Raw genomic sequence first — 20337 nt, forward strand, 5'->3', positions numbered from 1 at the left:
TGATAATGAGGACCGTGTGTGTGCACACAATCTCAAAACTGGCACACACCTAACAGGGGAAGCTCTACATCTACAGTCCTGCCATGAGGTTAGATGCCGCACAGATCAATTTATTTTAATGAAAATGTGGCAAAGTGACACATTTGCAGGTTAATGACTTCAGTTCTTTTTGTTATGCAGCTTTGGAACCTTTCAGGCTGCTCACGCTGAATCTCCATTTTGCTGGCACTTGACATTTCACACTCCATTCTTTTCAATTCGTCATATATTGAAAGTCTTAAATTATTGATTTCCTCTTTTATATTCAGACATTCAGAATTTGGGGGAATCCATTCATGAGGTCAACGTTTTGTCTTGCGCTGGCAGGTTTTTGTGGACTGATTTCGTTTACCTCTTGACTCACTACGAATGACACACATAATTGGTCCTTCACCTCTGCTTTTCTCGCCGTCATGCATGTCGTTTGACACACGAGATCCATGAAAATGTCACAAAAGTAGGTAAAGAGAATCAAAACCACAGCATACTGAATCAGAGGGGTATATTCCAATAGCTCTTCTAAATTTATTTTTTAATATATAACAAGACAGTGAAAGGTAGGCTTTTCAAACAGCTCAGAAGAAAAAAAGCAAAACAAAGAAATCATTTTAACGTGTGCACTAATGCAGTCATTTCAAGGAAAGAAAAGCGTTTATGAAGATTTTCTAAAATATTCACTATATTCTTCTTCATTATAAGATAACTGAATAAGTGTCATCAGTAAGAAATACTTTAATTTCATCTTAAATTGATGAGAAACCGAAAAGAAAAAAAGATTTTTACAATTTAAAAATCTGTTTAAAAAACATACTTTTAACTGATTATTACCCTTTACATGCATTTCCAAAAGCCTCCAATATACCTTTGAATATACTATTATTTACTCAGCAATGGGTTATTATAATCTACTATAGAACTCTTTTTTTCTCATTATTCCCTTGTTCATTCACCGTTATTTATTCTTTATATTCTATTCTATCTAAAGGATTTTTATTTTAAGATCATATAATGTATAGTGTCTAATGTTTACTTTTTGCTGTCTTGTAATATGGGCTGCTGGACACCAGAATTTCCCTCTCAGGGATGAATAAAGTATCTTTAATTCTATCTATTCTATGAAAATAGAATCTCATTCTTTCTCATTGTTAATGTTTACTATAGCCGCTCTGCTCTTCTATGCTACTAACCAAAAAAATTCATCAGTGTAATGTTTTAGCTGTGTTATATTTATGTTTTTCATATAAATTTTAATTGTGTGCCCTCAATGTCAGATTTCCCAGGGTCATTGAAAATGGCATTAAATTCTGATATTTTTCAGAGGGTTGTATCAGAGTTACCAATTTCCATATTGTGACAACATTACTGGGGAACCGTGACGATTTTTTTTGCTTGTTACAGTGTAGAAAAGAACTTTCAAAACAAATTTTTATGTATGAATGTGGAGATACCTGGCGGCAACCTCCAGGGCTTAAAAATAAAGCGAAAGTGCCAATAACTGCAGTTTCTGTAATGGCCACTTGAGGCTGGCTCCAAGAGTGATGCAATCCACATAGCCCCTCATGTTAAAGTGCCTCAACTGTACAGTGGAAATGAACATGTTTACAGCATGGTAAAAAAACTGTTTTGTTTTTTTTTTTGTATCTACAGCTAATGGTCAACATTTAGGACAACTGAACAGGGAGTTCATTTTTATATAAATTACCCATTTATTTTTTGTTAAGGTGTAAAGATATGCACATTTAAAGGCAGTCCACTTGAGTGACAGGCTGTCCCGAAGGCATCGCCACAGTTGCTCCTCCACAGCACCACCCTCTTGTTCAAATATGGTCACTTCCGGCTCCAAAAAAAAAATTCGTCCAATTCTAGGCTTTAATACGGCAGTCCACAAACCAGTGAGTCGACGTCACGGTCATTGTGTCCATTATTTTATACAGCCTATGTAAGATACTTACCCTTTAACACTTCAACTTTAAAAACAGAAGAGTCACATGTATGTAAGCTTACTTACAGTCTCAGAGCAACTTGGAAACCCAGGCATAGTGTTATATTTTATTTTGGTTTGGTTTTTCTCCAAAGAAAAGACTTTGATCTGCAAATGCTCTGAGTTGACCTTGTTTCATCTCAATATGTATTTTTTTTTTCTTCCCTTTGGCAATGTGCACTTGTGTTTCTTTTGTCTTTGTGGTGTTTGGTCAGAGGGCCAAGCTGAATCACATTATCTGTAAAGACTTCAATAGATGAATAACAAGGGGGGGATTTTCCATTGAGCTGAAGCAATTACTTTATTCAGTATTACTCACTTTTTTTTATTATTCAGGGTTATATACTCTGAAAACTGTAAACTTATCTGACTGAAAGAGAAACTGGTTCAGGGTCAGCGCATATATTCAGCATCTACGGCACACAAACAAATTGGCAGAGCGAATCAAGAGGAGTGAGGATAGACACCTCTCACTCTGTGGCTGCAGCTTTTCAGTGCTCATCAGTCATCCAGACATGTCTCACACTCTTGTTTGCTGGCAGAGAGACGTGTCAGCTGCTCTTTTATAAACATAAAAGCCTTTCTCCTCTCTGTCAGGCCACAGAAATCAGCATGCAAGGCTGTTGTTTTCTGTTTTTTATGATGTGAAGTTTTATAACACAGAAGGGACTTAATTACTGATGTCTTTTATTAGAGATAGCGTGTGCCTATTAAATCTGCAGAAGAAAACACAAAGCGCTTCCACAAAGGTCAATAGATAGATTAAAAAAATGCTAATACAAACATGATTAACCCCAGTTTTCAGTGAGTCAAGTATTGATTTGTTTTTGGCTGCCTGGTTTTGTACCTGTATGAATGTTTGAATACACACACGACCCAGAGTGTGACAGGATTTCTCTGTGTCTTCCTCGTGTGTCAGACACTGACACTGTGCCACTCCGTTTAGCTCAGCTGTCTCGCCAAGCTTAAACCTCCTCTCAGGGGAGAAGTCCTACTTTCTCACTACGTTCCTGAGGGTGGGTTCACTTTGACTCTGCGTGTTGTTGGTGCAGACTTCTGCACTCTGTCTGTTGGTGTAATACTCTGATCAAAGCTTGGCAAGAATAGCTTTGTCACCCGTAGCAAATCTGCTTAGACAAAAGTGCAACAGAGGGGAAGTTGGGTCATGTTGAAAGTCACTCTGCGGCTCCCTGAGAGATTTAAGTCACGGTCATTATTGTATTGAGCAAAGTATTGCCCGAGTTTTAGAAGGATGGAAAGAGATTCAGTAAACGGCGTAAGGAAAGCATACTTTTTGGTCAGTGACTAGAATGCATTGGAAATTCAGGGAAAATCATCTAAATTTATCTGGTAATGCTACATATTTTTTCATTGTTTTGGGGGAAACAACAAGGATACTGTTATGAGTAAACAGTTACCAGGCCCAAGCAGAATCTGCAGCTGCAGAATTCTGACAATCCCTTAAAAGATTTTCCACAGATTTGAAACATATGTATCTTAAAAATATGCTATTAGGATTTGGTATTGTTTAGGTTTTTCAATAATGTTGCTAATGCAGTACTTTTGAAATAGTACCACTGCCTAAAAGGTCCATCTGTACGTACAAAGTCCCATTCTCTTGAACACTTTGAGGGTATTCTTCAATACTCACAAAAACATCCACTTGGACTTAAGAATGAACTGGTTGGTGGTCAAAAGTCACGATCACTGTGACCTCATGTCTGTCTCATTCTCATAAGCCTGATATTTCAAATCTGCCTTTGGCAAATTTCCTTAAATTTGACACAGAAGTCTACTTTCACTCAAAGATGAACTGGTTAGAATTTGGCTATAACTCAAGTATTCATGCGTTAAATATGACAAAATTTTACACAATTGGCTGATTGAATAAAATGATTATGTGAAGATCCAAGGTCAACGTCACTGTGACTTTATAATGTTCTGCAAAAAAAAAAAAAACACTTAAAAACAAAATACCATGTATGAGTCTGCACAGACTGTAAATACAACTTGAAAACAATCGTAAGGTGGTAATTCTACTTTATTTCTTATTTTGTTGTGTTCCTGGGCACGGCAGCATACAAGGGAGGTCCGAACCATAGACCATATAAATAGGTATGGAATTTATAAAGGTAGTGACCAGTGACTCTAGAGTTGATTTTTACTTGCTAGCGATACTGTTCCCAAACAGAAACCAACAACTGCTGCTGTGCATACCTTAAAATGATTTTTTTTTTTTTTTAAATTATATTACTAGCAACAAGCATTCTGTTAAATCTACAAATTTTCATTCAGTCAGTACAAAGCTTCTGTTTCATTACTGATCTCTTACTCTGAGAAATTGAAACATGTTGGGGGTTTTTTCTACATAACTGTTCTTTCAACAAGAGGAGCCAGACTTCTGATGTGTTTAATGTCAAATGCAACATTTTGATTTAAACTATCTGATCAAACAGTAGGAAAACAAATCTACGGTTCTGACCAGACATGATGTAGATGGTCTTGGTACTTGACAGTTTTTGATTGTTATGCCATGGACACATCACGGGTTGTTACAGTGACAAGAGTAAATCTAATTTGTGACTTTCATCTCTGCCTATTATAAAAGTCAAAACAACGTCTTTGGGAAAAAAAACAAACATATTTCTGCACGTTCAGTCGAGCCAACTAGTCTTGTATCTCAGGATAGGACACAGCTCTGCTTTTTTATCTCAGTGACAAAAGAAGAACAGGCAACATCACAAGTACCCTCACATACCTCTGCAAGTGACAAGTTGTCTCGCCAATGTCACGACGCAGCAGCAAGCAGCTGTCTGCCTGGGCTTTTATCTTCTCTCCTCTCTGATACAGATCCTTTGGTCTTTGTCTTACCTTTTCACTGTCACTGTCTGTCTCTCCATCTCGTTTCCTTTTGGCACCCTCTCTGTCTCTCTGTCACCCCTCTGCCTTTATCTCTCCCTCCGTCACATCAGTCTCTTTGTCATTATCATCTCTTACTTCCACTGTTAAGGAAAGGTAGCCCGAGTATCAGCCCTACATTTGGCATTTTAGCTTTATGAAATTCAGTATAGCAAACAATCATTTTTCATTTTGTTAGTATTGACTGAATGGGTTATTTGGAAATTTTGTAGAAACTTTCAAACTGAAGTTTTAACTCAACGCGTTGCTGAGAATAAAAACCTTAAGTGGTGTACACAGAGGGATTTTTTGCTGCTACAAACAAACCAGACTTCCAGTTGCATCTGATTTGCCTCACTATTTAGTGATCTGTCATTGTAAAGGGCAATGAGAAGAGAAATGTACTACCTCCTCTGGAACAGTGCCACGTTGTCACTGACATTTGATACCCTGAGCATTTGGTCAGGGATCATGATATTAGTCTTGAATAAAAGATGAACCCAGCTCAGTTCCTTCAGCCATGGCCACTGAGGATACTAGAGTTATTTGCTGTTCTCTGTGTCTGATTGGCTTGTCTAATATTCTTACCTTGAACATGACCAATTGTTAACCACTCTTCAGCTCCCTGATCGTAGACAGCTAGCACAGGGGATATTTGTTTAACCCCACAGCTGAAGTGACTTCAGGGTTAACTCTCACTTTAACCAGCAGCTGGAAAGCAACACACGGGAGCTTTATTTGGTCTTGAGAATCAGCAGCATTTATTAACTTAAAACTATGACTTGTGCTGCATATGTACGCTAAGCTGACAACTTTTACTGCTAGGCAAAGACCCATTTTTCTGCTGTGCTCTGTATACTCCGATGCATTCACTGACACTCGTATCGCCTGCTAGCTCGTTTTGGCTCGACCGCTCACACCATACGCTTACACATAATTACTGTCCTGTCTCAAGTGGATAGCCATAAGTCCACACCACAACTATAACAAGAGTGACAGTGGCAAACAGTATCAATGAGAGTACTTTCAGAGCAATATGACAATAACGGCAGGAACAGCCCATCAGAATCAAAAACCATGCATGCAAAACAACGTCTCCACCTAGCCTGGCATATCCAATAAAACTTTAAATCTTGTATATATCATCTTGCCTTTGGAAACTGACTACATTTTTATTTTAATGAGGTTTTGCTCCGTTCTTCTATGTTGACTGATGCACTGGAAATTGGAGAAGAATGACACCCAGAGGTGATTTCTTAGGTTTGTTTGATAGATTTTTCTCTCCTCGTAATAGTTTGTTCTCTATTATAATTTTAAAAAAAAAAACAAAGCATAAAAGTAGGCAATCCACAGCACAATTAAAGCTGGTTATCTGCCCGATTTTACTCTCCAATGTCTGCTATTGTTGGTCTGTGTTCTGGAGCAATCCGGTCTGTAAATACTGGAACATCACAGCAGCTAGTGTCCTGAATTGTGCAACACATTGAATCACCACCTGATTGTGAATCCATACCCTTCTGGTTTTCTTTTTCTTTCTTTGAGCAAGGTACAGCAGTAACGTGTCATTAGTATCAATTTCCCTGAGCTGCCAGCACGGCTGGAGCGCACAGCAATCAGAAGTGCTTGACAGCACTCTTTACAAAACGTTAGCGTTCATCAGTGTGGATACTTACATCGTTATGGTTATAGTTACAGTAGTCTTTTTTGGTGTCGATGGCCCTTAAAAGGATAATCTTTGTGGATTTCCAGGCAGCTTTTTATCATTACAACGTGAATAGTATGTATAGATGAACTGTGACCAGCAGCCAGATATCCCCGCTCATTTCCCAGCTTTAGGGCTGTTGCTTTAATGGAAGATTGTGCTTCTGCAGTTTTGTATGCCCACCACCACAGAAACAGAGGACAGAAGTGGAGGCCTGTTGCTCTCTCCCTCTCTATTAAAATTAGACCAAACTCTGAACAAACATTAACACTAGGCAGCTCTGATCAAATATAAACCCAGGTTGTGTTCCTGTATCACTTATTTCTCTCTTTGAAATGGCTTCAGAAACTTTAACTTAAAATTTTAGTGCACTGTTTGGCTTTAATATGAAAAGACCATCTTTCCAGTAGTGAAATACTCCTTTAACACTTACAGTATAAAATTTAAAGAAGACAATCACAAGAAACAGCAGTGTTTCTTATATGTTGCATTTTGTTAGCAAGCAAGTTAGCCAACTTAAACAAGTTGCAGCAAAAGAGACTGCTTTCAGTGTTTACAGTCTACAGATGGCTTTAATGCACATTGTGTGAATCTTATCTTCAAGAATATAAGAGTAAATCTGAAGTGAGAGACTAAGATATGATATAAAGGTAGCTTCTGATATAAGAGATTCTACAGGATTTTTTTTTATGTAAAATGCGGCACTCCAGAGCCTCATAATTCAAGCCTTGTTTGCACTGTAAGAGATTCTGACAACAAGAAGTCACTGTTTGTTCAGCCTTTTACAGATATGTAATGACTCTCAGTAGCAGGCTGTTCATTGTATCTTTATTCATGTCAGCTTGTATACTCGTCAATTATCACTTCCTCAAAACTGGAGTCTGCTCTCTTTCACACAAGTACATGTGCATTTACTCAGGTTAATTCATTAACTGGAATCATTTTTTAGTTTCCAATTTGATTAATTTTGTGGTACCAGTGGAGCCATTACAGGTCCACCAGCACCTATAACTAACAAACAGGATAAATGCACCAACCCATCATCTCCTTTCATTGAATTGATAATGTCTAAATCACATTTACTGCGATGATCCATCTTTGCTGTCAAGACACTCCACGTCATTCCTCTTCTGCACTATAAGCAGCTGAATGATCTAATTACAAGCTATGGTTCATCATCGGCAATCTCAGCATATAGAGAGAGTAACTCAAGAGGCAGGCTGTCAGATTCTTTGTGGGAGGATTAAAGGGGGAAAACAGATGAACAATAACCTTCTCTTACAAAGGCCAAATATACACAGCAAAATGTTAACTTGTCTCATATGTGTCACCTTATACAAACACCCCACCTATAAAGGATGCACATAATTCAAAGATGAGCCAACTTCAAAGAGAAGCGACAATGACAGACAGTTGACCTTAGTGACTGATGAGAGACCTTGACAAAAACTTGAATTATGCATGACTCAGGTAATTATCCATATGCAAAAGGTTCCTCGGTAACATTTTGCCCCTTCAGCACTATGTTGAAGAGCACTGGTGATGCAAATTTCAACAGCTCAACCCAGTCTTTACTCAGCAATCTCAGAATAGCACAGGCTCTCCTGGAACTGTCTCTAAACGTCTCTCATGGTCCTTTCAGTCAGTCCTCCACTCCCTACAGGTGGAACTCCTATTAAAGTTCCTCAGGGCCACCATCTGGTCCCTCAGACCACCAAACCTCCTTGACCTCATTAAATCCAAAGCACATCAAATCACAAACATAAGTCAGCATTGATTTAAAGGCAACACAATAAACTGCAGCTGGGATGTCAAACTCATTTCAGTTGATCGGCCACATACAGCTCATTTTATCTAAAATGGACCAGAACAGTAAAGCCATTACACAATAACCTATAAATAATACCTACATTTTTACACCACGCACCACCTCAGAAAATATTAGGCTCTCCAAGCACCACCACTATGACCAGCATTGAAATACAGTAGCATTAGCTTAACCTATAAGCTACAGACACTTCAGTCAGTCACAGACACACTGAAATAGTGGTAGCACTAGATATGGCACTCATACTCTCCCACACATCTCATACACCACAAGTAACAGCCTCTCATGCGTTACGGAGCCGTGATTTCAGTTCTAACCATTTATTTTAGCTTCCCGCACCATAACAGTTTAGCTTGTAACTAATTGTAGAACATATGTGTATGCTGACCTCATAAAAGTGACTACTTAGCAGGTAGATATCGAAACAGAAATATTAAAGAACAAACCAAACTTATCTTAAATTACATCTCATGGATCTCATAGTTTAAGTGTTTCCATTAAAAAAGACATGCAGGTGTTTGTTTATAGAGATTACAAAACAGAGGACTAATACTGTTAGTCTGATACAGATTCATTTGCACTGAAGGTGATTATGGACTATATTTTGCTCAATTTTTAATATCTTTAAATATGACACAATATGTTTTCATTGTTTCATTGCTTCATTCAGAGAACCATAACCTTCACAAGTGCATCAATATTTTGTGTAAAAAAGCAATCCTTTGGACAGGATTGGATCTATTGGTGGGCCAGCAAGGGCCTATGGGCCCTATATTTGACATTCACTGTACTAGAGGATAAGTTAAAGAGACAAACGACATAGTCTAGTGGCAGTGTATGTATAACAGTATGGGAAAAAAAGCTCCCTAGTTGAATTGTAGCTAATCATTGCTCGGTTTATTATTAATACAATTAGTAAGCTAACCAAAGTTCAGTTTATATTACCTAAATAAAAGGCCAAAATGAAAGAGCCAAGATTTATGTGTTTTCCTTTTTCTATCTGCATTTATATTGTGTTTCTTTTTTCTTTTAAACACCGTTCAGCTAAACAAACATTTAGAACCAAATGTAGTCTTATGAGAAATAACTCTTTTTTACAGCCTTTGTAAAAGTGGGTGACTTACTGCATGAGTTCAATTTGCAGTACAATGGGGAGGTGGTAGCTGACTGAAGTCCAGATCTTTTATTTATAAGCACCTGCATGTGGGCAATGGACATGCAATGCTAATCATATGAGCCTGTAGAGGGCTATGCATCATTCTGTTGGATGAGGAGTTGACTTGATGAAGGTGTGAAGCTCCTGAGTTTGGATGTGGGATAGTTTGACTACAACTGAAGACTCAGATAGGCTGGAGGAAAGTTTTAAAAATGACGTGAATTAGGGTCGATTTCTTTGTGAGAAATGGACCGCAAGCAGGATGATTGATATTCATATTCTTACTTTTTTTTTTTATATGATGCTATTCATTACCATTTTTTTAAAATAAAGATTTCAATGGATAGTCTTCCTGAACCACTCTGCTTTTCATAGGCAGCAGTGTCAACACATTGCATATCCCATCTCCTGTTATTTAACTTGACCTTTGGCTGGAGGTGACCCCAGTGAAATCCTATTACAAACACAGAGTCATCACCAGAATTAATTACAGAGGAGCTGCCTGAGGGGGAAACAGCTCTGGAGTAGGACTACTAAAGAAAAGGCGGATTGATCACCAGCCAGTCAGAAATCCAATGTGGTGTTATTCACTGTGGGTACAATTAAGCTTTGTGCTGAGACGAGGAATATTTTTTTCAGCAGGAGGGGTTTGCAGGTGTCTGTCTGAGCTGATTAAATGCTCACTAAGCGTGAATGGATGGTGCAGGTGCTGTCGGAGCCCATACTGTCAGAAGTGCTGCTTGTGGGCCTGTAATGTTTTATCTTTCCCCTGTGTGTTTACTGTAGTTAAGGCAGCATGGAGCAGACAGTGTTGATTAAACTGATGATGAGAGTTTGTTACAGTAACTCTCACAGTTGTTCTCCTTCTCACATACTATTTCTTGCTTTTATCCCTTTAATCTCTTTGTCCTTGCCTCCTTATTTCCTGTCTGCACATTTTATTTTCTTCCTTTGCCCATTTTCATTTTCTAAATGCTGCAGTCACTCTTACTTTCCTCTTCCTCTTTATTCATGTTATTAGATTTAATGCTCTGGCTTGTCCTTGACAAGTCCCAGACAAGGATTTCTCTTCCTGGACCCATTTTATGTGTACTACATATTTCTTCTTTCTTGTCTCTTGTCTCAGGTTGTTCCTTTTGGGGTTTTCATACTCATAATGGCCTTCATCTTGTCTAACAGCTTCTCTGTTTGTCTCTCTCTTGTCTCTTTGTCCTGTATGTTACTAGGCATGGCTGACTGAGATCCATGAGTACGCCCAACAGGATGTGGTGCTGATGCTGCTGGGGAACAAGGCAAGACTTGTTGGAAAGTTGTAAAAAAACAAACAAACAAAAAACATGCACACTAGGGCTGTGAATCAAACTTAAGTACTATATAATATTTTTGGTGCCAAATGAAGTATTAAGATAATAGCATTTAAAGGTCCAGCATGCAGGATTTAAGGGGATATATGAGCCAGAATTGTTTAATAATACTTGCAACTATATTTTCTTAAGTGTAAAATGAGCTCTTTATATCTATGTACCGAATGGGTCCTTTTTCAGTTAGCCATGTTGTTTCTGCAGTAACTAAGAACAAATCAAACACTGGCTCTAGATGGGGCTATTTGAATTTTTGCATCAGCCACCATAGTTCTCTTACACACTTAGTACGCAAGAGAAGTTTCAGTTGGTTGCAATATACAACCTCACCTCTAGTTGCCACCAAATCCTGCAAACTGGACCTAACTTATAGTTCTCTTATTAATTAATAATATCTTTTCTTGCTTGAATAAACCATTTACTAATTTGAATATATATTTTAATCAGGCAGAATTCTTGTATGGCAGCTTTAAATTCAGGCACAATTTAATAGTGTTGAATTTATAGGACAAATCCGGCTATATTCTATATATTTCAACAATGAATTGGTCTTACAAACAAGTAGCCTATTGTGTGTTTATCCAAAGTCTGATATACGGCTCATTAGTGTGTGCTGTACACCTCCATGTTGTCCAAAACTCTATTAAAAGCTCGAGATAGAAATAGCTGCAACCAAGTACGTTCATGCATCCATATTTTGCTCTTTTTTGCCATTCAGCATGAATGGTTAATCATCTTTTCTGTGGTTACGACCATACTTTCCACAAAATCTATGGCAAGTCGAGGAATCCGTTTGGAAGTTATGCACCCATTTAAGATAACATGCTCCCATTTCCACCCCCAAGGTTTTAACCAATTGGCATGAACCCAAACACACCTTCTCTCTCTCACACACACTTGACCTCCATGCAAAATTTGAGGCAAAAACTGGATGAAAAAATGATGGATGGAGAATTTTTTGTGGAACAGCAGACCAACCAACGGCGCCACACATAGAGCCGCTGGTCGCAGCTGAAACACATTAATGTACTTGGTGACAGGCTCCTTTATTACGGCAAAAATGGGCACTGTAGTTCATTCACACACACACACATTCTTTTCTGCTCCTGTAAATAATCCCAAAAGCACCAAGTGTGCATTAATCCAGAGAGGAAAATAGTCCCCAAAAATACAACTACAGTGCCCAGCTGTTTTAGGAAATGATTTCACCCTTGTATGTGTAAATGAAGGTATATATATAAGATTTTTTATTAAAGCTCTTATCTTTAGTGGGAACCATGGGGCTTTGGTGCCACATACAGGGTAGGGAAGTCAGAAATTGTTAAGAGACAGACAAACACTCTGAAATCTAACAAAAGAAAAGAGAAAATCACATTTTAATGCTCCTCATGTATTGGGGGATAAAAATGTTGTGGTATCTGTTCCAAAATGAAGTTTTCTTATTGGCATCATTTATGACCCCCAACTTTGATACATGCACACCATCAAGCACATACAGTAAATGCTCAAGCACAACTACATTTAAGAAAAAGGAACCAAACCAACTTGACGCTCAGTCAGTCAATCACTGGTGACAATTTGGCTGGTAATATTTCCACAAGTTCAATTATTCTTTTTCATTCCAATCATACAAACATCTGACAATATCTCAACCTGATAATTTGCAAATATCAGTGTTACACATTTTTTTCTAGCGCTGCCATTCACATCCCTCCCTCCGAACAGAGAACAGATGTCTCTGCCTTGGAGCTCTGTCCTGTTTCAGTCTCCCCACACTCCATATCAGTGCTTAATTAGCATCCTGGGAGTCAATCTTGACTCATTAGCTGCCGTCAGACCTGAACACCAGGAAGAGGCTTGTATGTAAACTGTGGACAAATAGCTAGCAGATCTGCACAGTTGGTGGGTGGTTGTTGTGGTTTATCACTGATGCTGGTGTACATGTGACCTTGTTTTTCTCGTTTCACCAGGCTGATGCCACTCACGAGAGGGTGGTGAAAAGAGAAGATGGTGAGAGACTTGCAAAGGTGAGTAATTGAAAATTTACAAAAATATGGGCACAATTTTCATTGTACAGATGCCACAGGTGACAAGCTACACACTGAAACCCAAAGGTTTTCAACATAAGCCTTTCTCCTTTCATGTAATTTCCCAAAGGTAATTGTATGGCTGATTGAATTTCTATGGCAGATGAGAAGATTATGAATATTACAGAGAGGTGGGATTATCTTGAGATCAGTACTTGCACATTTATTTCTGCCCTGTGAGGAAAATGTATCACCTGCATACCAAAAGATAGATTTGACAAAGAAAGGCCAGACACCTTAGGTGTATTACCGTTCTGTAGACGTTTCATAACAAATATCAGTTGTACAGATTCTTCTTTATTGTGTAGATTTATAAAGGAATTTGACCTTCTGCAAAACATTTTTTTGCCATGTCAGTCATAATGACTTCCACAGCCTTGGTTGCTACAAATGCAGCCTGTAAGCGCTGAAACCAGGAGCAAACATTTCCTTTTATCGACCTCCCCGACTGTTGCTTTACAATATGGCACACCGAAACAAATAGCAGACAGCCGAGCAAGTCTCCCCAGAAGTGGGAGCAATAAAGTGCCACTAAGTAACTTAAGGCTCAGTCTGGGAAGGAAAAAAGCACATCAGTTATCATCACTGCGGGCTAAGACAAATTCCCCTGCTGAGGAAAATCTGGGAGACAAATTTATCACAACTGCGCTGAGTTTATCCAAAGGAAAGTAGTTCACTATTGTGCTGTGAAGTTCGGTTGTGAACTTTTGCACTGTTTTTATGCAATTTTTTGGCATATCGGAGAAGCAGCAGACTGTTTAAAAATGTGAAATTATCATACATGTTGGAGTCTTTTGGGCATTAAATGGTGAATTTCTCCAATAACCATCATTGGTTTGACTTTTCAGGAGTTCGGAGTTCCCTTCATGGAGACCAGCGCCAGGTCGGGTCTCAATGTAGAGCTGGCCTTCACTGCTGTGGCTAAGTGAGTATCAGTTTCTCTGCAAGTGTTGTGGCTCAGTCTGATTACTTCTGCATTCACATGGAATCAGGGAGATGGAAGATGAAAAACTGGATATTGTTTTTAATTTTTTTTAACTTTTTGCTGTCCTCCACAACAGAATTTACATCTGGATGTTACATAGCTCCCTCCCATTTGAAGAAAACAGGGGTGATCTGGACAATTACTTTACATTACTAGAAAAATTACATAAAATAATAATCAAGAAATAATTTTATTTTATATGATTCTTTGAAAACAATATAATATAGCCATCAAAACATTGTCATGCATGTTTCTTTATGCCGTCTTGTCATTCCGTCAGATTGCTTTTTTAATGTGCTGTTGAGAAGGAGTATACCGTCTTCCGTCCATGTGAATGCAGCATAAATCATGTCTTTATAAACTAGTAAATATACTTGATACTAAGGTACGTAAGGAATTTGTTCGTTCATTTTTGACCAGATGGATGATTAACCAAAAACCTCCTTGCTTGGTGAACTTGCTACAATTCCCCTCTAGACATAAACTTGAAACTAACATGAATCAGTCAAGCGTCACTTACAGTGTACTTCCATGTCCATGAAAATGTGGATGCTTCACAAACATCTTCTCCGCTGCAGCACAGATGATCTCTACAATTAGCGCAGTTTCAAGGTGGAAAGCCAAGATTAGTGTCACAAATCGAGTATCCGACCAAATGTCTCCCCTTCTGTTCCAGAGTTATGACACTGAGTAATGAACAGAAAAGTGTTTTGGTTAAACATGATGTTATACTGAAGCTGACCTTTGACCATTTGGATATAAAGTGTCATCATTATATCCTGTTCGACATTTGTATGACATTTTGTCAAGATTAGTGTAACAATTCTTGAGTTAGGGCCACCAACATTTTTTGTAAGGTGCAAATGACCTTGACCCTGGAGCACCATATCTAGAAACTATTTACTTACTTTTATTTTTTTTTTTATTTTTAATTTCAAAACTTATAAGTACTGGACACAACACGTCTCCTACTTCACTATAGTGTCAAATCAAATATAGTGAAGGTCAGACTTCCAGGTAAAGTTATAATAATGGAAGTTTTAATCTTAGTTTTTGGGGAAACTTAAGGCATAAACTGAACATTTGTAGTGTCGACGGTGGGTGGCTTTGTTTTGTTTAACCTCACCATCTCTTCCTTTGTCTTAGAGAGCTGAAGCACCGGTCTGCGAAGGATCCCAGTGACAAGTTTAAGCTCCAGGAGTACGTAAACAAGGAGATGAAAACCACAAGCTGCTGCAGGTCTTAAAGACTGCCCCAGTCATTACCTGGATCTGAGAGATTATATGTCTGTGAGTGTGGATCACATTCATACTGTTGGTGTTCATATTTAAACCTGATCAGAGATGAGGAGTCAGCTCCAGCGAGGTACCTTTTTGTCCTTCTGTTTCTTCACTCACAAACCTCCCTGTCTTAGTCCACATGACCTTCATCTGTCGTACTGCGCACACACTGCCCTACACTATTTTTGTAAGTCCTGCTTTTTGTCCTCCACTTCCCTCTGCAGATGTGCATGTAGTCCCAGGTTATGGTTTGCAAAAAACAAAGTTAGACGCTACACACCTCAGTATTTAAAGGGTAACTGTTTTTTTTTTTTTTTTAACTTGACCCTCTTTTCTCAATGTTTTTGTATCTAGGTGACAACCATTAATGAAGCAGGTCCAGTATTAAGCAAGACTGCTGCAGTCAAAACAGGGTGCAATGTAAACACTCTAGGCCTGTTCGCACTGTTAACTAAGGTCTTCTAAAAATGCTTGTTTTTGCATAGATTTCAGTTTTAAGTGTTTTACAACAGTTGAGAGGGGCAGCCTAACTGATATGGCATTTTTGTAAAGAGTAAGATCCTTTTGTTTCACCAGAAACAGCCCCAAAATCACCATTAACAAAGCCACCAGACGCTGTTGAAATGAACAGGAATTTTAACATTTTAAAACACACTTCATTTAAAGTTGACTCACACAAAACAAATCTCACAAAAGCTATCCTGGTTATCTTCTCGCTTTTCCAAAACAAAAAATAACTCTGGTTTGGTTGAAGAAAACCCTGAATTCACCTGGTTAGATGTAAAAACATACTGGCTCCATACACAATAAAAGTACGGTTCATTTATATGGAGTCTGGTGGGTTTGGCGATGCCGATTTCTGGGCCGTTGCGCTTAAATAAAAAGAATCTTACTCTAACTCTGACACTGAGAATAACTTGTGCCTCTCAGCAAAAGATTTTTAGTGGATGTAATGTGATGGTGCGAAAATGCCCCAGGTGGTCACATTGCAGCCTGTTTCACCATTACAGCCCCTTGTACTAATAGTGGACAATACTGTCAAAAATTGTTGTTGCTATTAGTAACTTAGACACAAAAATGTGAAACATGTGGTCCAGGTTGAAAATTTTGGAATTTACCCTTTCACCTTTTTTCTTTGACTGTTGCTGCATGATATTTTAACTAAAGACACCTACCTTTGCATTACATTGTGTTATTTAATTGTGCAAGGAGTTTATGGTCTTCTTGTAAAGCCATATACAGTATTTTTCACATCAATCAATCACATCATTTAAAATGTCAACATTTTGGTTTAATGTTATCTTGCTCAGCGTTTGGATGAATGTTCATTTAATAGACATATAGTGACGTGAGTTCTGTGTTCATGTCAGTAATTCCAACAGGCTCTTTTGAGCCACTTTAGCTCACCAGCATAAAATTAATCCAAGCATTTCCATGATTCAGCTGTGGATATTTGGGAATATGTCTTACATCTAGTAGTTGATGTTGCCATTTTGTATACAATTAAATGAAATAAATAATAGCATTATTAGCCACAATCAGTTCTTCTTGTAGTAGACTTGAACTCCTTAGATCAAAAATTAAGTATACAGTAGTTTAAAAAAGACCTGCAGAAACATGGCATTGCATGGGTTAGAACCTAAAACATTTTGGGGAGTTTTCCAGTATTAAAGGATCATTGTTGAATCTTGGAAAGCTCTAATGCAACCTCTTTCTTAATATATGTATATTATTTTGAAATTGTTATTTAAAACATGTTGTAAATACTTACATTTTTTTTCTGCATGAAAAAAAAGTTTTGATTTAGGAGGATAGCAGCACTTTAGATGGTAAATAAGCGTACGAGTAGAATTTTCGGGGGTTATTGGGCGAGTTAAGATCTACAGTATATTCACAATGTTACTTAAAGTATTGTATATGACACACCGATGTGTATATTTGTCATATTTTTAATGTTTCATTTGTAGTCAGATGTGCAAACATTCTTGAGCTGCATTTATTTTCCATTCATAAATATATAAATGGGTATATAGTGCCATGTTTTCTTAAGCATTTGACAAGTAAGTTTCTTATAATCAGTTGACAATATTTAACTTGGTCTTCATAAAAGAGGGCCTCTTTTTTATAAGTTGCTTTGGTCAATGTCATCATAGTCATAGAAACTGGTTCTCTGTACAGTGTTTACTGTACATTTAAATGTTTTTCCAATCTTGATAGAGTAATGTATTAGCTTTTTGTTTTTACTACTTTTCAATGTGCAACTTCTGTCTTGTAACTGAAAGTGAACAACAATAAAAACAGAAGTTAATGTGGCTTTTACCCTTTTAATAATGACCATAATTCAAATTTTCTTACACATTCTCCCCTTAGACAACTCCACAGTGAGTGAGAGTGAGACAAAACAATGTGTCGTACAGATTCAGTGACACTTAAGCATAGTTTGCTTGATCCTAGCTCTACATGTTTGAACAAAGGCATTGTTGCTTCATCGTAATACTGCTCAAAAACATCTTCACACTTTTCTCTTCAGCACTTACACAAATTATTTAATGTACACACACCTTCAGTCACTGGTTTCATGATGTTAATGAGCTCCAAGGGTTTCCATGGGGGCCGTAGTAAGTTTAGAACCTTTCCTCTGTCTCCCTCTGCTGGATAAATAATTATACCACATGAATGTAAATACTATATGGGATCCCAATTGTAATACTTTTACAAAAACTAGAGACAAAGGGAATGCAAGCCAATCCTTAAAAGTGATAATAAACATGACACAGAGCAGTTTACATTCAGCTGCTTGAGTGTACAAAAATGAAAAAAATAACTTATTAAACATTACAAGCTGCTTATAACAAATTAGACTGTTAAAAAATAAATACACTGAGAATTAAATATTATTGTACACATGTATTGTAAATAGATGTGAATATCTGCAGACCATGTATACATTATTCCTTCTCATTAGAGTCGTACATAATGTTTTAGTCTGCATTTACCTCTCCAGAAGGGCTCAGCTTTTACACTTTGCTGCAATGTACACTTAATTCAGTTGTTTCTGAGCAATTTAAGTATTTATGCGTACATTACTGATTACAGAGGAAAAAAACAAATTTTGATATCTGAGCAGCAGCAAATCTGATTCTACAAACAATTTCTGGTCAGGTCAGGTCAGGATGACTGACCTCTTTCAAGTATTTCAGTCACATCACGTAAAAGAAGAGTGAGTTAAGCTGACATTCATGAGTTTAGAAGTGATTTGGACGCCCTAAGAAATGGGTCTGGCACATGATGGAGGTGACGTTGAGCAGAATAGCATGTAAAGGAGTCACTGTTGGAATGGTAACGTCTCACCTTTCAGTCTCTTGCTCTGACACCCTTAAGGCCAGATATATACTTGCTTTTTAACCTTGTGTTCGCGTCGACAACCGGCTGCATTGTGAATGTAAATGTTCACATACACTCATATTTACTACGCATGTTAGAAGAGGATTCCACGAGATGGCACCAAAGAACTCAAACTATATAGAGCTGTGTGATTTGCATGATGTAGATAATAAACAACACTTGGCAACTACAGCAACACTTGAAGAGCTTACTTAATTGTTAATTCTGAGACAACAGCAGAAAAAGCAACAGTGGTGCACTTGTAAATGGTATGCAGGGCCCCTATATTAGGCACATCTTGACAATGGCAAGTATGTTTCTCTTACTGCCCCTACAGGTAATAAGTGTATTGCATAATTCTATGAATGTGCATAACAAACACTCCAAACGAACAAAGGGTACACAAGATAGCCATCATGCACATGCCAACCCATAGTTTAAAGCAAGTATATCTCTGGCCTAAGTCTTTATAAAGACTTCTATGATGACATAAAGTTCGTATCTTAGTTTCTTCGTTTTCTCCAGCTCCAGTGCCTGCTCCTCGTCCCGCACCAACAGGTCATCAAACACTAAGACAGTCATGGTTTGTGCTTAAAATAGGCCTCCACTGCAAAGAGAATGGGAAAAATCACATATCACAGAAATTAAGAAGAGCTAGATAAACTAATGACTGAGTTGGACTCTCATTTTACCTGCATATTCCTGAGGCAACATTGGTCTGTTGATTACAGTTTGAAATGCAGCAATCCAGTCTTTCTGATCCTCTTCAGTCTCACATGTAAATAGAAACTTCCTGTCTGGGGTCACTATAGTAATTCCAAACTGCCAATGGTAGCCCTGAATGTTTGGGGGGAGGCCAGAAAGCACAGTGTAGCTGTTTTCCTTACTGCCAATAAACACCTCGCCTCGTGCATAGGCATCCTGAAGGCGAAGGGAGAAACACATACTTCAACCATCTTGAATGTAACAAAAGAAACTGGTGTGTAGTTTCATAAAGGAACAAAAACACTCAGAGAGACAGATACAGGTCACAGAAAAGGGCATAGCAGCATCTGTTGGTCAAAGTGTGTAACGACAGCAGTTCACTTATGAAGTGAGGTTTTGATACCAGTGGATCTTTGAAGTACATGACCCTCCTGTCATCCATTGTGAACCATCTCTTCTTAAAGCCCTCTGTGTGCTGTTTGACAAAAAAGTGAGAAACAAATGGGAGAAGTTTAATGGAGTTGTGGAAGAGCATGAAAATTATTTATTCAAACGACATAGTATACTATGACTTTTTTGTCATATTTTGGACGACAAGCCTTGCTATGACTTTTTTGTCATATTTTCGATGACAAACTAAAGTATGACTTTTTTTGTCATATTTTCGCTTTATGCTGATTATGCTATACTATGGTATGTCCAAAAAAACGTCACGAGGGCATGGAGACATGTCACAAGGGTGGCTTAAAACAACATATTATAGCATGTACAGACACGCCATAGTACACAATGTCAAAATGAATGTTATATAAGTCATGATTTAGTATGTAAAAAAAAATGGTTGAAAATGCCATAGTATAGTATGTCAAAAAATATCGAATTTTGTCAAAACATGGCTGAAAATGACTTGTAATATCTTGTAGCAAAACGT

General features: G+C 37.9%; 2 protein-coding genes across 2 annotated transcripts in view; one reads left to right on the forward strand and one right to left on the reverse strand.

The window, feature by feature from the left end:
• The window catches only part of LOC121957120 (ras-related protein Rab-26-like), a 67673-nt gene extending 50054 nt beyond the window's left edge, over positions 1–17619 (forward strand). The window contains exons 6-9 of the mRNA XM_042505638.1: positions 10831–10896; positions 12936–12992; positions 13901–13977; positions 15184–17619. Of these exons, the coding sequence (XP_042361572.1) occupies positions 10831–10896; positions 12936–12992; positions 13901–13977; positions 15184–15283 (300 nt within the window). The 3' untranslated portion in view covers positions 15284–17619. The remainder of the gene's footprint in view (positions 1–10830; positions 10897–12935; positions 12993–13900; positions 13978–15183) is intronic.
• A 13-nt stretch (positions 17620–17632) lies between these two features.
• Positions 17633–20002, reverse strand: LOC121957121 (arf-GAP with dual PH domain-containing protein 1-like). Its single transcript, XM_042505639.1, has 3 exons — positions 19810–20002; positions 19394–19622; positions 17633–19308 (listed from the first exon to the last, which is right to left on the reverse strand). Exons 1-3 carry the CDS (start codon positions 19939–19941, stop codon positions 19280–19282), a joined length of 390 nt encoding a protein of 129 aa, XP_042361573.1. The 5' UTR covers positions 19942–20002; the 3' UTR covers positions 17633–19279.
• Positions 20003–20337: the final 335 nt, after the last annotated feature.

The sequence above is a fragment of the Plectropomus leopardus genome, chromosome 17, assembly GCF_008729295.1.
Source record: "Plectropomus leopardus isolate mb chromosome 17, YSFRI_Pleo_2.0, whole genome shotgun sequence".
Lineage (NCBI taxonomy): Eukaryota > Metazoa > Chordata > Actinopteri > Perciformes > Serranidae > Plectropomus > Plectropomus leopardus.